The sequence below is a fragment of the Prinia subflava genome, chromosome 10, assembly GCF_021018805.1.
Source record: "Prinia subflava isolate CZ2003 ecotype Zambia chromosome 10, Cam_Psub_1.2, whole genome shotgun sequence".
Lineage (NCBI taxonomy): Eukaryota > Metazoa > Chordata > Aves > Passeriformes > Cisticolidae > Prinia > Prinia subflava.
Genome location: NC_086256.1, coordinates 17040861 through 17063963, shown reverse-complemented (window position 1 = coordinate 17063963; position 23103 = coordinate 17040861). Strand labels below are relative to the sequence as shown.

At 38.1% G+C, this 23103-nt stretch overlaps 1 protein-coding gene across 9 annotated transcripts in view; it reads left to right on the top strand.

Moving 5' to 3' along the window:
• Positions 1-23103, top strand: part of ARHGAP29 (Rho GTPase activating protein 29) — a 50299-nt gene that overhangs the window by 5050 nt on the left and 22146 nt on the right. For all 9 annotated transcript variants that reach the window (XM_063407540.1, XM_063407538.1, XM_063407539.1 and 6 more), the window contains exon 3: positions 18763-18906. In XM_063407540.1, coding sequence (XP_063263610.1) covers positions 18763-18906 — 144 coding nt within the window. The remainder of the gene's footprint in view (positions 1-18762; positions 18907-23103) is intronic.

Genomic DNA, 23103 nt, shown 5'->3' with positions numbered 1-23103 from the left:
AAGTGTTCTTATGTTCTTAGAACATAAGTGCCTTGGTATTACAGACCTGAAATGTGTTTTGCCATAGTACCAATGCAAGTCGATTTGTTGCATGAAGCATAAGTTGAAGACTCTTGAGTGGAATATTAGGTAAATGAAATGTTCCACAGATTTCAAGGCTACTTCTCTTTGCATTCCTTTGCTGATACAATTTAATTTTGTACAGTAGACTCACTGTCATTATGCTGAATAAATTTTTGATACCCTTCAACAAAGGGGAAACCTAAACCAACAACCAGCCAACCAAAGCACCCCAAACCAGCCAACAAAACACTGAATGTAACTGTGGAGTTTAACAGTTTGACAGCTGCTTGGACATGAGGGAGCTGCAGTTGTCTCCTGTGTTGAGTGAAGTACCATATGTTCCACACTCTGCAGTTCTTGTTGTCCTTTAGGCCTTGCACTCATTGGAGGTAACATTCCATTATTAGCGATTCAGTCTGAGGCATTCGATCAAGATACTTTACTGATACTTTACTGTTGTCTTCCCTAAAGGAGAGCTCTGGGCAATTTTTGAACTTAGATCAATGAATCTAGTGCTGTTTCACAAATTCTGTATTTAATTCTACTTGATGACAGGCTGAGACACTGATGCAGTTATTGCATCAGCCTCTTGGGCCAGTCTTCAGCTAAATTTCCACATGAGCAAGATTGTCATGTGGCTGCGACTAGTAAGGACAGTTGTTGTCATTGTGTTTTTGTGTTTGAACTGAAGGGTTGTCTTTGGTTGTAGCATTTGTACTTTATGAAGTTAGAGATAATTTAAATTGAGAAGTCTCATAATAAGTCAATCTTCTTCCTTTTCTGATAAGAAGATAATGAAAACAATTCCCTAGCAATCTCTGCCTGGAAGGTCAGACTGAGAGTGTATGTTGAATTAATACCTAGAAGACTCAGATAATTTCCTATAATATGTGCTGTTCTTAGTGCTGTTCATTTGACTGTTCAGTTCTGTGGATGGCATTGTTTTCCTGATGTGCCCCAGGTTTACTTCTTTCCATTTTAATGTACATCCCAAGTACAAACTTTTAAGACGTAATGGCTTGAAAGCTGGTGAGTTTTCTCTGTGCTTTGAGTTCCAACAGTAGCGTTTCAGCTATTGGCTGAGAGTGTGAGAACCTTATTGTTGCCTCAACTTACACCCCTCTTTGGAAAGGTAGGACACATGGGGAAGTACAGTTTAAAGGCTGGAGCCAATCTGTGGTTTTCAGAGTAGTGGCACTCAAAATGGTAACTTCCCATGGTAAAAGCAGCTTTAGCAACTGAGAAGTTGTTTGTTTCCCGTGGACATCTGCTGAAGGCTTAAAAACCTGACAACAGTACTGAAAATATTAAAGATTTTGAAATGTGTGAGGTGTATTTAAGGTAAATCCTGTAACTTGAAGAGGTTAGTTCTTGTCCCAAACATGCAGGACCTAACTTGTAGTGGAGAATCTACCAGTTCAAAAAAACCAGTGCCTACTACATTGATATGCAAAGTTGAGAATCTGTTTAATAGGTAGTTATGTATGAGGTTGGTGGTTATAGCCCAAGCTTTTACTGCATATAATAAATCTTACTGTTGCTTTAAGTAAATGATTTTTAAGTTACTGTGTGGTCTGTATGCAGATAAGATTCATTTTCTCAGGTTTAAAAAGACCACTCAAAAGAATATTTAGGACACAGTAAAATATCTTGCACTTGAGCTGATGTATGAATGAACTGAAATGAACTGAATGAACTGAAAGTCAGTGTTTCATCTTTAAATAGTAGATAGCAGCTTTTGCTTGTATTGCATTAGAGGGGGGGAAAGCATTCCTGTTTCCCTACTCTGAAGGTACTTAGCTACTCGTTTTGTGACATCTGCTAATTTTTTTTTAGGAATATAATATATACTGTAAGGTCTACCCTTGAGACTGTGGGAAATACTGTGTTTCATTATGAATAGCTCTAAGGGTAAAATTTGCATGTGGTTTAAAAGTGCAGGAGTAATTACATTTTAATATGTAGGCTTCTTGGCTGTACTTTAGAATGTAGTTTGGAATTATTGCTTACTTTATCACAAACTTTGAAGTAATCTTCAAAGGATGATATTGTGTACTTCATGTGGGTAATTCTGCATCCTTTTAATGAGCAAAAACTTTTCCTCATTTTCATCCTATCTTCAACAAATGTAAATTATAGTTCATTCTAAAATGTTAGCATACTCTTTTTTCCCAGCTATCTTAGAACCAGAGTAGCAAGATGAAGCTGTTATCTTTCATCACAGATTTCTCTGAGGATTAGAATGTGGCTGATTTCTAGCGTTTGATAGATTTTTTTTTTTTTTGATTTGGGGTTTGGTTTTGGTGGGTTGTTTTGTTTTTTTGTTTTGTTTTGTTTTTCTGGCTTTGGTGTCTGTTTGGTGGTTTTTTGGGTTTTTTGTTTTAAACTGAAGGAGAGGCAAAAGTACTGCTGAAGCTGGATGGCCTGGTCAGGAATGTTTGCATTCTCTTAATAGCAGCACCAATACTTTCAAAAGCATCAGGAATGCTACCTAACTTGAAACCTATCAGGTTGTTATTTTTGAAGGATAAGGTATTCACCCCAGTGGGACAATTCTAAAGGTGTCTCAAGGTAAATAGTTTCCTCAAAATGAGGAACTTGTAATGTCTAGTGACTTCAAAACCTCTTTTTAGCGCCACGGAGATTGGCGTTAATCACGTGCTACACTAAAAGCCAGAAGCCATTTACCAGTACAGTGCCTGAGGCTCAAAGGTGAATGATTTCTCTTCAGCTCTTCCTGGCTTGATAATGTATATTGTCCCTATTTTTAGTATGATTAAGTCACTGAAGTATTTTTAGCATTTCATTTCTTATTTCCTTATTTTCTGATCGTCTAAAATACTAATGTCCTTTTTTCTGAGGCAGTGTTCTAAAGTCGGTTTGTCCAGTTTTGCTAGGGAAAATCTGAAGTTCATTAGTTACTGCAGTGAAGATTACAGATTGAATTTATGATAATTTTTAATACTAGGTGTAATTTTGCTGTTTGTTCTTTATTCCAATTTTGATGTTCCTCAATGAAGGGTGCTGTCTTTGATACACCTTAAAGTGGATGTATTTACCTGTCTAATGACACCTCATTCTGTGAATGCTTGGTAGGTGGGCAAACTGCTCTAAACAAGGATCTGATAGAGTATTTACTTTTCTTTGCAACAGTTTCTGGAAGCAACATTTGGGGGAGTTTTTTATATTTGATTTTATTTGAGGGCAGCTGGACTGATCTCTTTGGATTTTTTGTGGAAGATGGTGCTGGTTTTCTGCTGGATGGTATTTTGTGTGATAAAAAACTTTTATGAGGGAAGGGAAATAAAATGCTGTCAGGGCAGGTAACTTTTGGGAACTGTGAAAACATGGTGATTGTCAAATGTGTAAACAACCTGCTTGTGAATTATTAAATGACCTTTGAGAATTACTAGAAAAAAGCAGAGGAATCCATGTAATGTGTAGCACATTGTTTCTTTTATTCCACGTAGCACAAAAAAAGGACAACAAACTATCTGGTAAATAATAAATAATATTACAGAATTAAAAAAACTTGAGGATGTTGACAAATATTCCAAAGTGCAGTTTTAAGGTTTATCACTTCCAGAATCTGTCAAAGTGTGATATGTTTGCAGTATCTGAAGAGTAATTCTGTGATTTATTATTAAAATATAAGTTTTTTATACTTTGTATCTTTATTCAAATTTGATCCACAAGGAACTAACTGCATGTTTAAAAGGCATTTGTCTGTAATAAGATTGTTCATCCTCTTGCTGAATCAAATTAGATGGTAAAAGGTGAGTTCTGACAACCTGTGTTTGCTGTTTTGGATGTTATTGTTCCCATGGTGGAGTTAGTAGAAGTTTCTGAGCCTCAGCAGCAGGGAGGCCAGGACTAAACCAGACTGGGGCAGCTGCAAGGGGCAGCTTCTACGTGTTCCTGCTGAAATTGCCTTTATTTTCCCCTTTTCATCAGCAGCTTAATAGTTGATAGAGTTCTGTTTAAAATCCTCAAGATGTATCTAAAACTGCTGGTTTTGTATTATAAAGCTTGTGAAGTTTGGGGCTTTGTTTTAAACCTGCTGATAGTCTATTTCCACAGCAGTTTACAAAGAAACTTCTACATGAGCTGCTGTGATCTCACTGTTTCTTCCTGACGCTGGTGGTAGTTCTCTGGTACCTACGTAGCAAGTCAAGTTTTGGGGGCAGACCTGCCTGAAAACTAGTCCTAGGAAGAAAGGAACTAGTTTTTAGCCAGATCAGTTCTGTGAGCTGGCTGTAAGGCTGTACTGAGTACCAGCAAAGAGGGAGAAGGTGGCTGGCAAAGGAACAAGTGGCCAGAGGATAAAGTAAAACAAGACTGAGGTTCTAGGCAGAGTTGGTGTGGTCCTTCAGTCTGGCAACACAGCATACACCACTGCTAAAACCTGTATCAATTCCTTTGTCTCCTTAATTGAATGCTCAGTTTGACAGGGGTATATGGAAGGTGGGGTGGTGGAGGGGAGAACGGCAAGCAGAGAATGCCCTTTGTAGATGGCAAATTACCCATTCACCTTAGCACTGAGCTTTCGTACACTTGAATTTGACAGTCATCTTCTAAACTTGCCTTTCTGAAACCTGCTTCTATCATGCAAAGTCATATCTGCTTCCAGTCTTTCTGACCTGGAAATTCCTTAGTACACCCTTTCACATATCTCCAAGTAGTAGTCACTGCTATATAGAAGTTCTGTCAATCTGAAACTGAAATTTTTCTTTCACAAATCTAAAATAGTCTTTCATGCTTAAGGATGTAAAGGATATAAACAAGGATGAGAATGAAGTAAATAGTTCCTTAATTTTTTTAACAAGTAAAATTACTGCTAAGAACTGAAAGGCAGTAGCAGTGACTTCTTTAAGAGCTTCTTGTGGATTTTTTAATGGCAAAAGTCAGAGGAAAAAAAAATTAGACAGACTGCTTCTCTTAGTGTAGCTGTAGGACCACAGCAAGCCTGAGACCTCCTGGTCATTCTTCCATGCTTCCTTCACTTTCACACCGTTCTGTTCTGGTCCCTCTCTTGGACAGAAAGTGCTGAGATCCTTGCCTCTGAGTCATGTTCAGTTCCTGTCCAGTTTCCTCAGACTTGAGAAATTATACAAAGAAAGGGTGATGTACAGCCTGGATGAAGGCAAACCCACAGCAGTGCAAAAAATTGGTATTTTACAGTCAGTTTATGGGAGGCAGCATAACTGTGTGCCGTAGGTTTTCCCTAGGAATGTTGCACTTAATCTAGGAGAGCGAGCTTCCCACCTTTCTTTTCATTTCACTCCAGATCATCCCACAGTCTGTGTTGCCCAAGCCTCCTGTTTCCTGAGTCTGCTGTCTGCAGGCTTTTGTCAGGGAGTCTTGGACTTTCAGATGCTGCGACCAGAACCAGAGGAGCTGGGTATTTTTTGTTTTGCAAGTTTTTAATGATAGGGCATTGCTTAATTCATCTGCAGTCATGGAACAATTCTTCTGTTTCCACTATTCTGAAAGAGGAAAAAAACCAGCCTCCTCTTGAAGCTGAGTTCAAGCAAATCTGTGTTCCTCATAGTCAAAGTGTAAGCTGCCTGTTAAGTGCTGGTTGCTAATGTTGGATAGTAAATGCTGTTGCTTCAGTTTCAGGGAAGATTGAAGTTAAATAATAACTTAGTGGACCAGGAGATAAGTTTGTGGCTGATAGTACTACCCCTCCCCCAGCTGCATACTCCACATTCCTTCAGAACAAATGTTCACTTGTTGCTATAGTGTCTAAGATCAGCAGTCAGGAGGGGGGTGTCTTGAAGGCTTGTGAGTGTTTAAAATGTAAAATCAACCCTTATGTGCAGTCAGATATTTTTGTTGACTTAAATAATTAGCATATTTTTCTTTAGGAAAACTCTGAGCTATTTATAAGAGAGCACAGGCATTTTTCATTTTTATGTTGCTTTGGAAGCGCAAAAAAATGTAATACAAGGAAAAACTTCATTATTCCTCCTTTTCACATTTCTGATGTACAAAAGGAGCTCAAAACACTTAGAGCCTTAGAGTGTAAATTAGAATTAGCTTACCTCCCCATCACAGCAACTAGGCTAGTGGAACTGAAATTACAAGATCAGCAAGATGAAAGGTCACTAGTGAGGAAGCATACTGAAATAGATTAAAAGCTGCATACATACTTCAATATTTCAATATTCCTTCATAGTGAGGAAGAGGATGAACAGACATTTTTTCATTTTTGAAAGCAAAGCTAGGCCTTTCAACAACAAAAATTCTTCTAGTATAGTTTGCAGCTTAAGGAACCACAACAGTTGAACCAAAAAACAACTTGTATCTCTCAAAGATATCTGTTGTAACATCTGAAAGATAAGATTTGACCCATATCCAGTCTAAATCTTGTGTTCCAAACAGCAATTCCCATGTGCATGTAGGAGCTCTTGTGTTTAATAACAAAACAATAAATGCTTGCCATAAGAGTTTCCACTCTTGCTGAAATACATTACAGTGGATCCACAAAAATGTTCTATTTCCTCCTTTTGCTCATGCATTGATTTATCAAAGTTGCAACATAAAAGAACACCAATAAAAATACTTTTTGTATACCTGACAGCATAGAGTTAACACTTGTAATTGTCATCTTTATGATCTTGACTTGATGAAGGTTTCATAGACTAAACCATTTTTTCCCACCAGTTTTGTTGGAAGTGTTTGTTCTTTCTATTTTTGTAGCTAGTCATAGAACTGAGGCTGACTTGTTTCTTAATTCTGAGCAAATGTTCATCTAATCTGACAGTTTTAGTGATTTCATTGTTAGAGCTAATGTCTTGGTAATGGATTAGAGTTCGAACAGCATGGCATGGTAGGAGATTTGATACAGAGCTTGAACCTTCATTTTCATACGTAGCTGTTTCCCTTTTCTCAGGAAAATAGGGACTTTATGGGGACTTATTCCTTTGTCTGCCTAAAATGCCCTTTTTTGTGGAAGTTGGAGGTGACTCATGTAAGGCTGTAGAAAATACTTAGGTTTGAGTTAAACTTTAGTCTTAATGACATTTGTTCCAGAACTGTGTAACTGCAAAACCTAGGACTTGAGGCATTTTCTTTTGTAGAGGCTGTGATGTAGCTGAACAAATGATTTTTCCTTTTCACAATTTTTTCTCCTTTATTACTTGAATAATTTCTTGGACTAGTTTTTAAAAGTATGTGGGAATTCTTAATTGCCAATTACAGGGGGTTTTTTAGTTGATAAACCAGTTCTAATCTTAAGTTAACAAAACTTACCTCTTCAGTCTTGTTTTCTTTGTCATGACTGAACTGTTTCAGATATTTAAACTATTTTAGTAAAATAACATGCTCCCTTTTTCAAATATATTGATTCTCTCTGCTGTGTGTAGCTTGGGTTCAGGGCCCACAGGTGGGTGTTGCAGCAGTTCATGATGTTGGTACAAGCTGTGTTAGTGCTACTTCCCTGTGAGACACACAATGACCGTGGGATTGTGGGTCTTGCTACACATCCATGCTAAAGGCAAGGGGAGGTTCTTATTTTGGAAGGAATTGGATGTTCTTCTAACCTGTGTCGTATCTCAGTTCTTTCCTGGCTTTAGAAATCTGCAAGATGGGAAAGACTTAGTGAGGAAGTTTCAAGCAAAGATGCCTTAAAAAATGAAAAAAAAAATTGAAAATGTCAATTACAGGATTGTAGATTAGTAAGTTGCAGAGAGTATATTTGTATTGTGGAATTAAAGCACTTTCATGCCTTTTCAAAAAGAGGCTTTGACATCTCTAGGACTTGGCATTGTACTTAGCATTTCAAAGTTCTTCCTAAGTATTGTATTTAAATCTTCTCAGTTTATGCAGGTGTAATTGTTTTAGGGCTCTGTGAGGGAAGGGAACATCTCAGTTAATGTTCTGCTTTTGGACTACAGCTATATTCGTAGCTCTGCTTTTAAGATCAAATGACTCTGAAATAGTTATGGATATGGTATTCCTGAAGCATTAGCTTAAAGACTGCTCAATATTCACATTCATCTTGCTGTTTTAGTGTTGATAGTGGTATGAATGGATTCTTTAGTAAAATGCTTTTCTGTGAGTTTTTTTTGTTTCTCCTGTGGACTTTATATTTCATTCATTGATTGCGTACAGGGTATGTAAGTTACTTTGTTGTACCACAACTATGGAACTAAAAGATCTGTCCAGAAATTGCCCAGTGCTGACAACAAGTGGGGAAAAAAGTGTTTACTGGAATCACTAAAGTGGAGGTGCAGAGCAGTGGAGATTGGTGGTCAAAATGGGCAGTGGTCTCAGCTCACAGGTAGGTTATCCACTCCCAACAGAAGAGCAGTTGGAGGAGGCAGCTTTTTCAGGGGTAGTTCTATGTGCTTTGTTCTGTGTTAAGTAAGCTGCAAATTGTTTATCTGGAAGCTTAGCAGCACACATGAATTGTGATAGTGAGTGAAGACAGCTTGGGAAGGGCTTTGAGAAAGTGACTGTGATAAATAGCTTATAGCAGTGGTGAAGAAGGGGAAACTTAACAGCAGGATTCAGACTGCAGAGTGGTCAGATTAAATGCTTTCTGGTATTCATGTTTAAGCCCTTGTGTGAAGGACAAGCAAACAAGTTCAGCAAGCAATGGAGAACTCCTTCGAGCTGTAGTGGGCTTCAGATGATGGCTAGACCTGAGATTTTAGAGAGGGTGGCTGAGAACTTCATTTGGAAAGAAAGCAATAGGCCGGGAGCATATAAATTTTTGATCTAGCATCGATTACCTGGAATGACAACTTCAGTGGTACTAGGGAGAAGGAGCTGGGTAAATCCAGAACCACAAAGAATATGAATCCAATGATTTTCTCACCTTTCTGTTGCAAAGTATTTATGAAGAAATACTACTGTGTTAAAAATTAATGGTGAGATGTACAGTGAGTTTCTGTTGTCTTAAGTGCAAGTGCCAGCATGACATCAGTTGCTGCCTTAATAATAGTGTTACTGTGTTTTCTCTTTATACAAAATCTTCAAAAAATTTTTGGTGTGAATTAACTGGTATCAAAACATTATATTGCAGTGGGGATTGACTCTTCCTGAGTCTAGTAAAGGGGAAGATTTCAAAAGTATTTCCTTTGGACCATTCAAATGGCTCTGTCACCTGTGAGTTATGCAGTCAGGCTTTACTGTGTTGAGTCGTTATTTCAGCAGGACATCAGTGAAGGAACTTCAAATAACCCTTAATCCTTTATGTTCAGCAGTTTTCTAGACAACTAATGTCACTAGCTGCTGCTTTGAGATTTGAATACCACTTTAAATCTAAGTTGATATTTAAGTGTAACTTTTTTCTTTTAATCAACAAACCAGAAATGGATGACTGTCACATCCTATAGCAATCCATAGTTGTGTTTAAAAGATCCTGTAAAATAAATGCACCGAGTAACATACCCCTTGTTTAACACCATATTATCTTGTAATCCTGGCTTTGTGTGGTCTTCTGAAAAATAGGTGGGCAGCAATAAAATAGCTTCTTCACTCAGTCAGTGGCTTAGGCTAAAAGTGGAAGGAGCAGGCATGTAGAACAAGCAGCATTTTAGACTAAAATTAACATGAGTTAAAGATTAAGTATTGTTTGATAATCTCTGTGTTGGTTACCAAAAGTTAAATTCATTTTATGTAGAATGAATAAACTATAAGTTTCATATTATCCTCTCTGTGTGCCAGTTCGATATGGTATGATCAACTTAGTGGAGATGGTTTCATTTTGTGATTTGTTCTTTTTTCAGAAATTTTGTGCTGTAAATGTTGAGTGAATGTTATTTCATATAGTCTCAGAACTTGAACCAGTATGCAAGGAACATAGTTGCTTAGAGCATATGAGTTCTCATTTTAGTTTAACAGTATCTTCATTGGCAGCTGTTCAGTGTAGTGACTGTTTGACTAAGTTTTGGTGAAATATCCACGAATAAGAAATAAGTAACTAGTCACTACTAGTGGTAAGGTTGCCTTTCCCAATGGATATGATTTTTTGTGAACTGTGACTGATCAGATTTATTGCTAGTGCATTCATATGAAAGAATATAGCCTTATGTCCACTTGACAATTTACAATTCTAACTTAAAATGCATACGAAACTGCTGAAGTGTTATCCTCACCTAGCTTTATTCTTAATCTCTGAAAGACTCAGTGAAATGAACAGTGACTAAAATGGCCATGTAGTGTTTTCACTTTGATTTGTCAGAAACAGGTAAGTAAGGAAACACTAGCAATTTTCATTACTGGTTTCTGGTCTCTAAATTTTGATTTAATAAAACATTAAAGTCTTCTAAAGGTGAAACTGCATGGCTGAACACGTCTGGGCTAGTTGACTGGAATCTCAAGGCTAGTAGAATAAAAAAGTTAAAGGCATGTAGTGTACAGCATATTGAAATAGATTAGAAGATGCATTGTGGTTGGTTTTTTCTGAAAGGCTTCCCCCCTTTAACAAATGGGGAATTCACTTATGAATCTAAATGTGAGACGAATATGAAGTAACAACTTTTCTCCTGATGTCAGTTGGCAAATGAACAAAAGGAAAATATGTAACTGCTTTCAGTGTAGGCAGAATTATAAGATTTTGATTGTTCTGGTGTATTTTGCATGTGCACCTGTTTTATTGACTTTTTGAAAAGATTGTTTTAAGATATCTTTATTTTTGTAACTTTAATTTCAGAAAATTACTTTAGTCTGGGTTTGCTCTATGTATGTAGTCAAGTAGGACTTCTTACAAACAACTTCACAAGTACGGAATTAAAACTAAACATAACTAAAATGGGGTGGGAATGTTAGCCCAGTTTAATAAAAACAAAACTCACCACAGCTCAAGATCACATCAGAAGCTAATCAGTATGGTTAGTGGTTAAATCTAATTACTGTATTTTGGCCAACTCCTGATAGCAGATGGCAAATCTGAAAAGGTTGTTTGGGCATTTGTGATACATAACAAAAAGTCATCATGCTAGAAAACTTAACCTGGAAGAATTAAGAAATTTAGGGATAGTTTTGTGTTCTAACCAGGGATATTTTTTCTGCAGAAATTGCAAGCTTGCACATTCACAGTGCTTATTTCAGAAAGTAAAGACGGAACTTTTACCCTTAAAAAAAGTACCATTTTTTTTACTTTAACCTAAATTTGTGCAACCTGACTTTAAACAAATGTAGTAATTTAACAGTAAATAGACAATTGACTTTCCAAATGTTAAATGCTTTTTTGCATTACAAAAGCATTATTTGTGTGGAATAACTGAAATCAAACAGTGCTACTTTCAATACTGTATTCATTGAGCTGCTTGCAGGACGTCCCAATGCATTCTCATGGAACTGGGTCATTATATTGCTCTTCTCAAAAAATCCCTTATGAAACGCTAATGTTTTTATTTCAAATATAGGGGTTTGGGTTACTACTTTTATTACTTTATTTTCCTCATTCCTAATCAAACTTTACATGTCCCTCGGATTTCCTCATCAAAATAATTGCTTAACTGATTATTTTTCATAAATTGTAATTTTTTGCTGCCATATAATGTAGTTAGAACATTGGTTGGAGTACATGTTGCTAAAGACTATGAACGTAGTGGTGTGTTTTAATGATGCCATGACAACAGGGGTTGCCATGATACTGATGAAAAAAAGGCTGAGACTGGCTTTCTTGCTAATTTGGAAGCTTCAAGTACTGTTTCTTGACAGAGGGATGCATTGGTAACTTCTTATTCTGCGCTGTGCACAGGGTGGAAAGATGATGACTTCACCAGACCCTTTTGCAGCTTCCAGCCTTGCTAGAGATTTTGCAGGAATAAATTCTTCCAGAAATTCTGAGTTTTTCAGTGATTTAAAATGCTTTTTTCCTTACATCTGCAGCACATAGCCAAATAAAGGAAGAAATACGATAGCTAAGACTGTTGCTTTCTCATCACTCCTGAACTATGACCACCAATAAATATCTCTACCACCATTAAAGGAAAAAGTTGTGTTTGTTTTATATCCATACAGTCAATGAAAATCATGTCTAACTCGTATGCTTACTGCCTAAAAAAAAAGCTGCTTTGACAGTAGACCAGACAGCAGGGGCATAGATAACTTTGCTATAGTCAAACTACAATCAATGTAAAACATGTTTTCAGTGTGTTTGATTAATTCTTGTGGTCTTTTGAATGTGGTAGTGAACTCTTTTGAATCAGAGAAATATGCCAGGCTGTTAATCGTGTTAGACTGGGGCTGACAGAGAGAGAAGGGCAAAAAGAAAATGATGGTTTAATCTGGGACTGTTTGCCAAACTGCAGATGCAGGAATTAGGTGATTTCCTCACAGTTCATTGTTGTGTGATTGTTTTGCCTACTCTGTGATGCTCACTGGGAAGTCTCATAGTCTGGACCACGTTCAGACCTTAGTGCTGACAGTGTCCTAGAATGCAATATGGACATAGATGAAGATGATAATGTGATTTTAGATTACATCTGTTTTACTTTGGATCAGCTTCATTCCAACACCATTTTTTTTTCCCCTGCCCTAGGTGGCATAACTAGTGATATCATGTAATCCTTCTATATAATGTAATAGAAACAGGATATAATTTACCTAAAGGTCAGAATGAGATTTTTTATAAATAAAGTGAATGGTCTCTTAGCCAGGATATTGGTCTTGTTTATTGAAATGTTGGTTACTCAAGCCTCTTTCTTCTGAATCCTTCCAAGAATGAAAGTGATGAGAAGCTGATGTTTGCATTCTATAAGGTGAAACTTTAATAAAAAGTTCTGGATCCAGATACTGGGGAAATTGCTTCCCAGTTCGTGTGCTTGTTCTCACCACCATGCTGTAAGACTATTTTGTCTGGCCCGTTTGTCCTGAAAGAGGTTAGGATTTATGGAGAAGATGTGAAATGGTGTTTAAAATTGGAATTCAGATTATTATATATAAGTACACACACTTCAGTTGATCCCAAGAGAACAGATTTACGAAGGGAGCTCTTAAAATGAGGGCTAGACCTAGTAAGGGTGATGGCTGCAATGGACATTTAGGGCTTCTCATCGGTTGCATTTATTCCATTTATTCTACTGGAAGTGTCCAGAGTGAGTTCTCTGTAGATGCTGGTCATAGTGAAGGCATAATGCTTTTATCAAGGTAGATGGAGAAAATATTTGTGCAAAAATCCAAATTACCTTGTTTATAGTAAGATTATGACAAGTGAGGTGAGTCTATGTAGATTTTCTCCCAGTCTAAAGAGACTGGTCTGTGTATATGAACTTGTGGCTGTAAGAGAGTATGCATGACCCATTGTTCACACTGGGTAATATCCTTGAAAACATTTTTGCATGACATAACTAATCACATCTTTCTAGTTGTGAAAAGCTCCTGATGGAAAGCTGGACCTTAATACATGTTGTGAACTAGAATATCTGTTTTGACAGTCTAACATGCATTCTGACTCAAAGAATTTTGCAGGGATTTGTTGCTTTTCAGTTGTTTTATCTAGACTGCTACCCTGTCTTTCATTACTGAGACCAACTTCCATTCTAAACAAACTTTTAGCCACAGCAAAACAATAGTTGTATTAGTGGTTTCCCTTCTTTTGGGACTGGTGGAAGTTGGGTAGTAGAGAGACAGTCTGCTGCTGTTAAAAGGCCTTAATATTCTAGGTGGAGAAGAAGTAGAATTGCATGTAATTCTCCTGTATGGGTCTGAAGAGCAGTGTAGTCTGGTAGTCTGTATTTAAACTTAATCCTGGCTAACATTTGTTGACATAAACAACTTCAGAAATGTTTGGGCCAGTAATAGATCAGACAAAAGAACGCCAGCCAACTGACACAGCAGTGCCTTTCCCAACTACGTGTATTGTGACCAGCCCTGACTTGGCAGGGAGGGTGACTGGTGCTGACGAGCTTGATGAGCAAATTTGATTTTGTTTTGCCTGAATAGAATCCATAGTTGTAAGGCCATTTATTGCTTAGTAACTTACTAAACAAAGGCGTCCCTTTGAGAAATATGTAAAATTAGAAAATAGGTAGATTATGCTGTTACAGTAAAGATGCGTGAGTGGTTATAAAATGTGGTGACCAAAACCATTGAGGAGTGGGATGCCAATGACAATAGTGTGCCACTGAGATGGCTTGGCAGACTTTCCAGCTGCTTTGTACTGTCATTCTTGTATATTAGACTTGTCAGCTTTGAATACATTTTTTTTCACCCTGTTCCTCTCTCTCCACTTCTCCTACAGAGTATGCTTTCATTTGGGAAGCACTTGTTTTCAGCTCTTGTAAATGACAGTTCAACCCATAGTGAAAGAAGATTTTCAGATAGGCCATGAAACTCTATCCAAGCCTATTTTATTTTTCCCTTTTCAGTTTTAAGAGCTGGTTTTCTCCTTTTGAGGTAGAGGGTTGACTCATTCCTCCAGGAGATTACAGGAAACCTGAGGGAACAGCTGAACTCAAGCACCAGAGAGGCACTAAGTGTTGCAGTATCACTGACAGTCATGGCTTCAGACTTCTGTGGATTTTGCATTTCATGCTATTAAGCTTGAGAGAGATTTTAAAACAATATGGCATCCATTGGTGGAGAATTTCCTGCTGACTTCATGTGCATCAATGAATGTGTACAGCAATACAAGGGACAGAAGAAAACTGAAAGTAAATATTTTTATGAGTACCTCAGATTGCATTGCTGCAGGAACTCATTGGAGACACATTTCCTGGTGCATTCCTTTCACTGTATTTGCTCAAGAGCTGTTTTGATCTCAGCCATTTTCAGGCTTCTTACCATTTAAACTTTGTTTCTGTTGATCAGGCATTTTTAGATTGTTTTGCTACCTGAGGTTTCTAAATCTGTCCTGAACAGGAAATCTCTGGTTTAGTGTCTTTGGTCTCAGTTATTGTGAATGCAGTGTAGCTGTGGTTCCTGATGGCTTCTGCCCCCACCTCTCCCCAAGCACCACTTGTCACAGATCTTTTGTCTTCTGGAGGCACAGAAACAATGTTTCAGATATTTTGTAAACAAATGATACAGTGATGGAATACAAAGAAATCTCAGTTGGGTGTAGCCAGACCTTTGCTTTTGAGAGTACAAATAAGTCATCTCCTGCTTGAGTGCATTATTTTAGTGATAGTGTTCTCCTGGATGGAATGATAAACATTTAATTCAACTCTGCTTGTTTTCCACTAGCATTTCCCTTTGAAGCTTGTTACTTCTGTTTCAGAAGAAGTTTGTGTCCACTTCAAGATTTTTCTTTTGGTTTTTTCCTTCTCACTTATTTTGCCTTTCCCCCTAGGTCTGTTGTTCTGGCAAGAGATATCAAATTTTAATAGTAAGAAACTGCATTTTGGGATCCATTTTGCTTTAATCTTTGGAGGGGTGTTGTTTTCTGTCTTCACCTAACACATAAGGAATCCTAAGAGACATTTTTGACTTATAATGACAAGTCTGTAGTTGCGAGTCACATTGAAGTCCTAAGAATAAATCCTGCTGTTTGATGTCTGTCTGTGTTACTCTCCTTCCTAAGCACTTCCAAAGTGACAATAATCTGTAGATTGGTTGGGCTGCTTTATGGCCTTGTGTCCCCCCTTATTTGCTAGGGGTCCAAAGGACTACCAACCATGTTGCCAAAAAGGCTCTGTTATAGGGTATGAGTGTTCTGATTACATGATCGGGAGCTCTTCTCTCCAGACACGAGTGAGATGTGTGTCAGAGGGCAGGGACACCATCTTCATCTTGACTAGGCAAGAGGTGCAGTTCTGGTCAGATGCACCCTCGTGCTGACCATCTCTAGCCCACTGACCACAATATTCATGTCCTTCATGTGAGGGCTGCATGTATGGCAGAGACAGCTGATGGGGATGGTTTGTGGCATATAGTCTTCAAATACCTTCATAAAAGTCCATCCGTCCCAACCCTGCCAATAAAAATAGTTAGCTCTGATCAAAAATTGTGGAATATTTATCTACCTCTGGAGCTCTGTCAGAAGAGATAAGGTACAAACTCCAAGGACTACCTCTGTAAGAATTTGAAAACTTAAGTCTACACACTAGATTCTTAATGAACTAATTTGAATTGCCTCTAACAATTAATATTCTAATTCCTGAAGATAACATGTTACTATAATTTTAAGATGTATTTTTTTTGTTGTCTGATCCACTTTGAGTTTGTGGGCATCAGTACAACTTTGCTGTTTTTCATTTTCATCACTGCCTTTGCCTGGAGCTGCCTGATACTCCCAAACAGCGTTTATTCTTGCATTGATGGAGTACAAATGATGGATTAAAGCCTGAAGGGAACATTAAAATTATTTGTTTTCATTTTGACAGCTGTAATTTTTTTCTCAGTGCTAGAAGGTGGCAATGGCCATACTGGCTATGTCTAACCCATTGTCTGAACTCTGATGATTGCCAAAATTCAAAGAATAAAAATGAGAGGTTGGTCATATGCTGTGAACTGTTTTTGCTTAGAATTCTTGAGCTGTTGCAAGTTACATTGTTCTAGTACAGTGCTTGGTAGTTCAGTAGAGTAAAGTGTGGAGCAGTTGAATGAAAAGTTGTGAAGGCAGGTTCAAAAGGAATTAAATTAATTCAGAGGCAGCAGTTATGTAGGAAGAGCTGTGGTGCAGCAGTCATGGATGCTGGGGAACTGGACTGCTGAAATGAGCCAGTCTAGTCTGGGCTCTGAGAGCAGCACCCACTGCTGTGCAAGGCACAGGCCAGAACTCACAGCCAGACCCGCCAGGGCATTTACTGGCTCATTAGGAACTCACAGGGAAACTTAACTTGTCCAGCTCTCTGTTTCCGTGTCATCTTCTCATGTTGATGTGCTTTGGCAAGAAATTCCACAGGTCTCTTACATGAAGAATCCTTTTCTGTTTCTAAGCTCCTGCTTGCTCACTTTAATCATCTGAGGTATGTTACATAGAATTGATACATGGAGAAGCAATTGATTCTACCTGGTATTTTCATGCCTTTTGAAATTTTCTAATCTTCTTTCTAATCCCCTATAAATCATTTCTTACCCAAGGTCGCAGCTTCTACTGTTGATTTCATGGAAACTGCTTCAAGCCTGGATTGATTTCCCTCTTAATTTCCAAACTCTGAGCAATAGCATGCCTTTACATCAATGTGTGTTTGTGATAAACAGCCTCTGCTGCTAATGTGGATGCACTGAATCTTGGCTGTGTTGAGTACCAGGCTTTTGACATTTTTTAGCCTTAGCTGTGCTTGAGTCAGTTAAAAATCATTATAGATAGGTGTACATGAAGATAAAGCCACAAATGGTTGTTTTGGTTTTTTAACAAGTTACTTAGAATTTTCCTAATCTACTGCTGTGTAAGATGAATTTTCCTAGACTTTTGTGTGTCCTGTTACAAGTAGAGCTTCCTTGTCTCTTCCAGCAGGAAAAGTGCCTGTGAATGGTGGATAGTTTCTACCTTAGTGTGCTTGCTGAGTCAAGGTTTCTTCCTTTGACAGTGTGTAAGCTAGTCTGAATTGAAAAAACAAAATCTCCTGAGATGTGGCATGTAGGGGAATAAAGCCTGAAGCACAGTGGTCCTTAGGAGATTTGCTATTGTACCTGATACAAACATACAAAATTCATGTGTAGCCCCCCACATGCACACCTGACAGCAGTGATAGACTGTACTGATGTGTCATGTTGTACTATGTGGATTCCTCAGAAAAATTTATGTGCCTCTAGCCTAAATATAATGTCTTGTCACCAGAAAAGATGGCTCAGAGTTGAAACTATTCTCTGAGCAACACTGGATCAATTTGCACTGTCCTGTAATTGTCTGTATTGACCTGTTTGTTATCATGGGCACAGACAACACAGAATTGCCCTGCTCTGTGGGGAAGTGAGTCAGCTTGTATTAGATCCTCTTTTTCTTTTTCATAAGCTAGACTTTCCTGAATTTGAAAGCTTTTTACCACAACTTGCAACGCAGCACTCTAGTGCATGAGAAACTTTCATTCCATGGGCCAGCACCTCTTCTGTAACAGAACAGATTGTGGTTGAACCTGTGCTATGGATGCCACAAGAAGTATTTTTAAAAATAACTAAGATGGACTTTGGATTTAAGAGGCACAAAGAAAGGGGCATGTGTTATAAAAAGCATCACCATCCTGGAGTGTGTGTTTGAGAATTTTTCTGATTGGCCTAATTTAGGTGTTCAAGTTACTTGTCAGGGCTGACATGCTTAAAGACAGAGCTTTGTAGATCTAGGCTTATACACTAAAGATGCTTAAGATTTTACTGATACTTTAATTAAAAACTAGCCAACATTTGCCAGAAATTTTAATTTACAAACATACATAAATGGTGTTGAATTTGTATCAGGTGAAGAACTGCTTAATGAACAATCAGAATCTGCTTTTACTGATACCTGTTTTCATATATGTAATTACCAAAATGGTGGTTGATGAAATGACATGAGAAAAAGATGATGGTTTAGTTTAGAAACCTTAGGGTATTGGTGTAGAATTCCCACCCCCCCCTTTTTTTTAAAATATATTTGCTTGCCTTTTTGTGAGAAATAAGTTTGTGTAAATGATGTACAATATTGCAAGTTTACTATTGCTATTATAACTCTATCTTTTTAACAATTTCTTTATTCTAAGCAGATTCTGCTTTAATATGACCAAGAATTCCATGCAACTGAATACCATCAAAGTGGTTTGTAATGTGATTGGGTATTAATTCACTGTTTTAATGTAATGTCTCCTTTACTTTTTTCAGAAAATCATGGTGGCCTGCATCAAGTAGTACATGAACGCCTGGGGGAGTTGCTACGTGTTCTAAAAGCAGTGATAAATAAACATCAGACACTAAATTCAGTTGATATTCTTAGTGCTGCAGGAACAGTTATTGCAAAAGTAAAAGGTAAGGAATTACTACCTTTCATATTCATGGAAAATTGTAATTAGTGACTTGATTGACTCTGGCTTGGAGTTATAGATAGAATTCTGCATATACAGAAGAAACTGGGTTTTTTAAAGAGTAATACTTTAATACTTGTTTAAAAAATGCCTTCCTTAAGTGAAAAGTAATATTGAGTAACTTGTTCTCTCGTTGATGTGATAAAATTCTGGTTATAGAAAGCTAAGTGCAAACCCACATTGAATTTTAAAAGCACAAGCCTTCGATTTTAAGCTTTTCTTTACCCGAGTATCACAGAATAATATCAGAGTAATAAACCTGGCATTTATCCACTTTGACATTTGCCAAGAATCTGCCTAATTCTGTGAATCTGCAGGGATGGTATTTATATCACGTGAAGAAATCTCAGAGCAATCCAAATGTGAATAGCTGAACAATTATAAATTCCACAAGTGGATCATAGCCATGTGTCAATAAAGGTGTCAATAGCAAGAAGGAAAGTGTTGCAGACATGTTAATGCTTTCTATTGTTGGCCTTTGCTACTGCAGTTCCCAGCATGTCAGGCAAATACAAATAGTGAAGCACTCAGTTGCTCCAGCCCCAGAAACCTGTTCCTTCTCTGTGTAACCTTTGACTGCAGCTCTTCCTACTCTGGAGTCTGGGATATTACTGTGAAACCAGCTTTGAGCAGGGTTAAATCTCTACCTCTTGCCTGTGTTAAATCAGGATATCTTCCTTCAGAGACACATAGTTTAGCTTTTCTTCTTTGTCTAGGCCTTCCCTCTTGTTTCCTATTTATCTTAGTATGTCTGAAATGTGTTGTTGATTCAGTAAAGTGGGAATAATATGTTTAGTTTCCTGATTCCTATATACTGGATTCTTCCAAGCTTCTTATAGATTCTTCCTATGGGTTTGCCAGTGTATTTGATCTTGGCAGGTGCTAGCAGACTAATTCACATTTTCTTTGTGTTACACGTAGTTTCCTGTAGTTCTGTAACTGGTATTTCAAATGATGATGGGACAGGACTGTAACTTCTGAACTTGCTTTAGAGGTTTGCACATTACAGCAGAAACACAGAGGATGTCCCTTGTGGTGCTGTTTGCTTGTTGGTCATGGGGAGAGTTAAGTACACACATACAGTGGTAGTCAGTGTTTAGTGAACATGTTAATTGCTTATTGAACATAATTGTTCCACCTTAGACAAGCTGTTTCCATGCTTATGTGCTATGGTGAGATTACTGTGTCCTCTACTCTGCCCTAATTTCAGTGGAACAGGATAATTTAATTTAAGAAATGTTGAGGAAAAGGGACGTAAGGTATGCAAGTGAATCGTATCACATCAGCATTTGTTAAATTGTTCTTAAAAATCATTGCAATATCATCTGTTCTCCCTGGACTACATACTTTATTAATATTGTTCTTGATGTGCAATGTCCCATATTAATCACAGTCTGTACAAGCTCACAAGGTAAAGCAGTAATTTTCCTTGCCTTGCCTGTAAGGCTGTGTCAGCAGTGTGATTCTCCCCCTTTACTCCGCTGTTGAGACCCCCTAGCTGGAGTACTGCATGCAGCTCCGGAGCCCCCAGTGTAACAAGGATGTGGACCTGTTGGAGCAAGTTTAGAGGAGGGTCACAAAGATGATCAGAGCTCTCCTGTGAAGACAAGTTGCAAGTTGGGGCTGGTTAGCCTGGAAAAGAGAAGACTGGGGAGACCTTAGAGACCCTTTCAGTACCTGAAGGGACTACAAGAGAGCTGGAGAGGGACTTTTGACAAAGGCATTTAGTGATAGGACAAGGGCAAGTTTAACTTAGATATACAGAAGAAATTCTTTACTGTGAAGGTGGTGAGACACTGGAACAGGTTGCCCAGAGAAGCTGTGGATGCCTCAATCCTGACAGTTTTCAAGGTCAGGTTGGATGAGGCTTTGAACAACCTGGTGTAGTGGAAGCTGTTCCTGCTTGTGGCTGGGGGCTGGAATTACATGAGCTTTAAGATCCCTTCCAACCCAAACCATTATATCATCCTTTGGCAAAAGTAAATACAGACTTGCTCTGTGGCAAATAGACTTTCCAGTGATCCAGACTGTGTGACCTGGCCACACGAATGCAAGGAAGGGGAACTCCACATCACATTAAAGATGGTTTCAGTCAGTACTGCCTCAATATTTGTAGCCACTGATACAAAGAAGTACTTTGATGTGAAGATTTTGGTAATGCCTGTCAGTGTTTGCTCAGACACATACTGTATTTGTCACACCTCTGGAGATGGAAATGGGGAGATTCAAGATTTCAGGACTCTTTCTGACTGGTGCTTCATTCCTCCTTCTCTGTGAACAGTGCAGCCTTTGCTGTGTGAAAACAGGCTACCTCCCCCCAACATCATGTGGTAAATGTGAAGGCGCTTTGCCTTTAGCACCTGTTTGGTTTTACAGCTGTTCTTTTTCTGAGGATCATACTGCTCCAAGTTTATATTCTAACTGAAGTGTAGGACAGCTGGTACTGAGAAAGCGGAAATAAAAATACAGCACATTGTGGTGATTGTGAGCATATCAGACCTCAGATTTGCTTACTCTGACCTGTGTGTAACACATGCATTCACAGGTTTTCAGCTGTGGTTATTTCACCAGAGGTAATGCAGCTCTTGAATAAACAGGAAGCTACAAGAATGTGAGGAGCTGGTAGAATATATCCAGTATCCTTTTTCCTCTGGCTTCCCTGTCTTTGTTAATGTGACATTATGAAAAGTTCATGTGACTCATCTGTTTCTTGTCATTGGAGGACAGAACTATAAAAAGACATGGAAGCACTCTGTAGTTGGATTTATGACTAGGAAGAAGATTAACCTGGCGTGGAAAAATTCTGATATTTATTTAGGAGAGGATGAAATAGAAACAAGCGGGGATTTACACGTCATTCCACCTCCTGGTTTTTGAATCTTTACTTAATGCCAGAGTTTCAAATCCAGTTTTTCTTTGGAACTTCATATAAGGACATACTGCTATTATAACAAACAAATGCCTTTTGCTCTTCCTTAAATCAGTTACAATAACTTTGGAACCTTAGTGACTTGTGAAGTCTTAAGTGTCTTTTGAAGTGTTCTCATAACTGTGACAAGTTGCACTGTGTTTTAAACATAATGTCCAGTGCAGATAGCCTTCAAAATATTCTGACTTGCAGTAATCTAAATCTAGTCTAACAAAAATTAGAGTACTTGCGACCCTCTTTCGAGCTTCTCAGCCATTTTTCAGGACCTTCAACAGGAATGATACAAATGTGTCCCTGGTTCTGCTTTGAATGTTCAATGCTTTTCCTTTTAGACAGACTGAAGGAAAAACTAGCTGTAACATGTCATCTGAATCTTGCTACTGAGAGTCATGCTTGGCAGTACAGACTTGTCAGACTTATTTCGGACTGAGGTTGAGGGAAAATGGTGGTGAGGAGGACATGACACATTTAATTTCTCTGGTTATATCTTGGACATGACATGCCTCACTGGGCCTCTTTGGACTCTACTTACTTGTACATGCCTACTTGAGCCCTTCATGAAAAATGTCTTTTAAATTACACCTCACTTGACCTGGACAAATTGAGACTTACTGAAGCATCTTGCTTGGAACCTGTTTAGACTCCCATTTCTGTAAGTCACTTCCGATTCTGGCAAAGCATCATATTCATAGTTGTTATTTTTCCACTCAGTGCCTTTAAGGAGTTGATGGCGCTAGAGTACGTGGTTCTCCTGATTTCATGCTGAATTCAAGTTTGTACTCTTCTTTTGCTCTTAATTACACCCTTTGACTTAATCACTAGAATGAACACTGATTCCTGGTAAAGCTGAAAATTACACTTGTCTTGTAGAAGTTTCCTACTTAGACATAGTTGGGTTTTTTTTGTAGTAGTAGTTCTGCATCAAAAAGAAATACCTCAAACAAGATGAAGTAATTTCAGTTTTATTGGTGTATCTGTGATGTACATTCAGAGCAAAATTTGTTATGGAAGGAGTAGGAAGCAGTTCCTTGAAATTGTCTTGTTGGCATCCAGCTGAAATTGAGGAGGTTGCCAAACCTGGCAGTAAGTACAGGCTGGTGAAATTATATGGCACTAAGAACTAAAAGCAGACAATGGGGCTTGGACAGCCTGTTGATCCTCTCTAGGATACAAGAATATTCTTCTGCCTCTTTCCAATCTCCATATTATTGC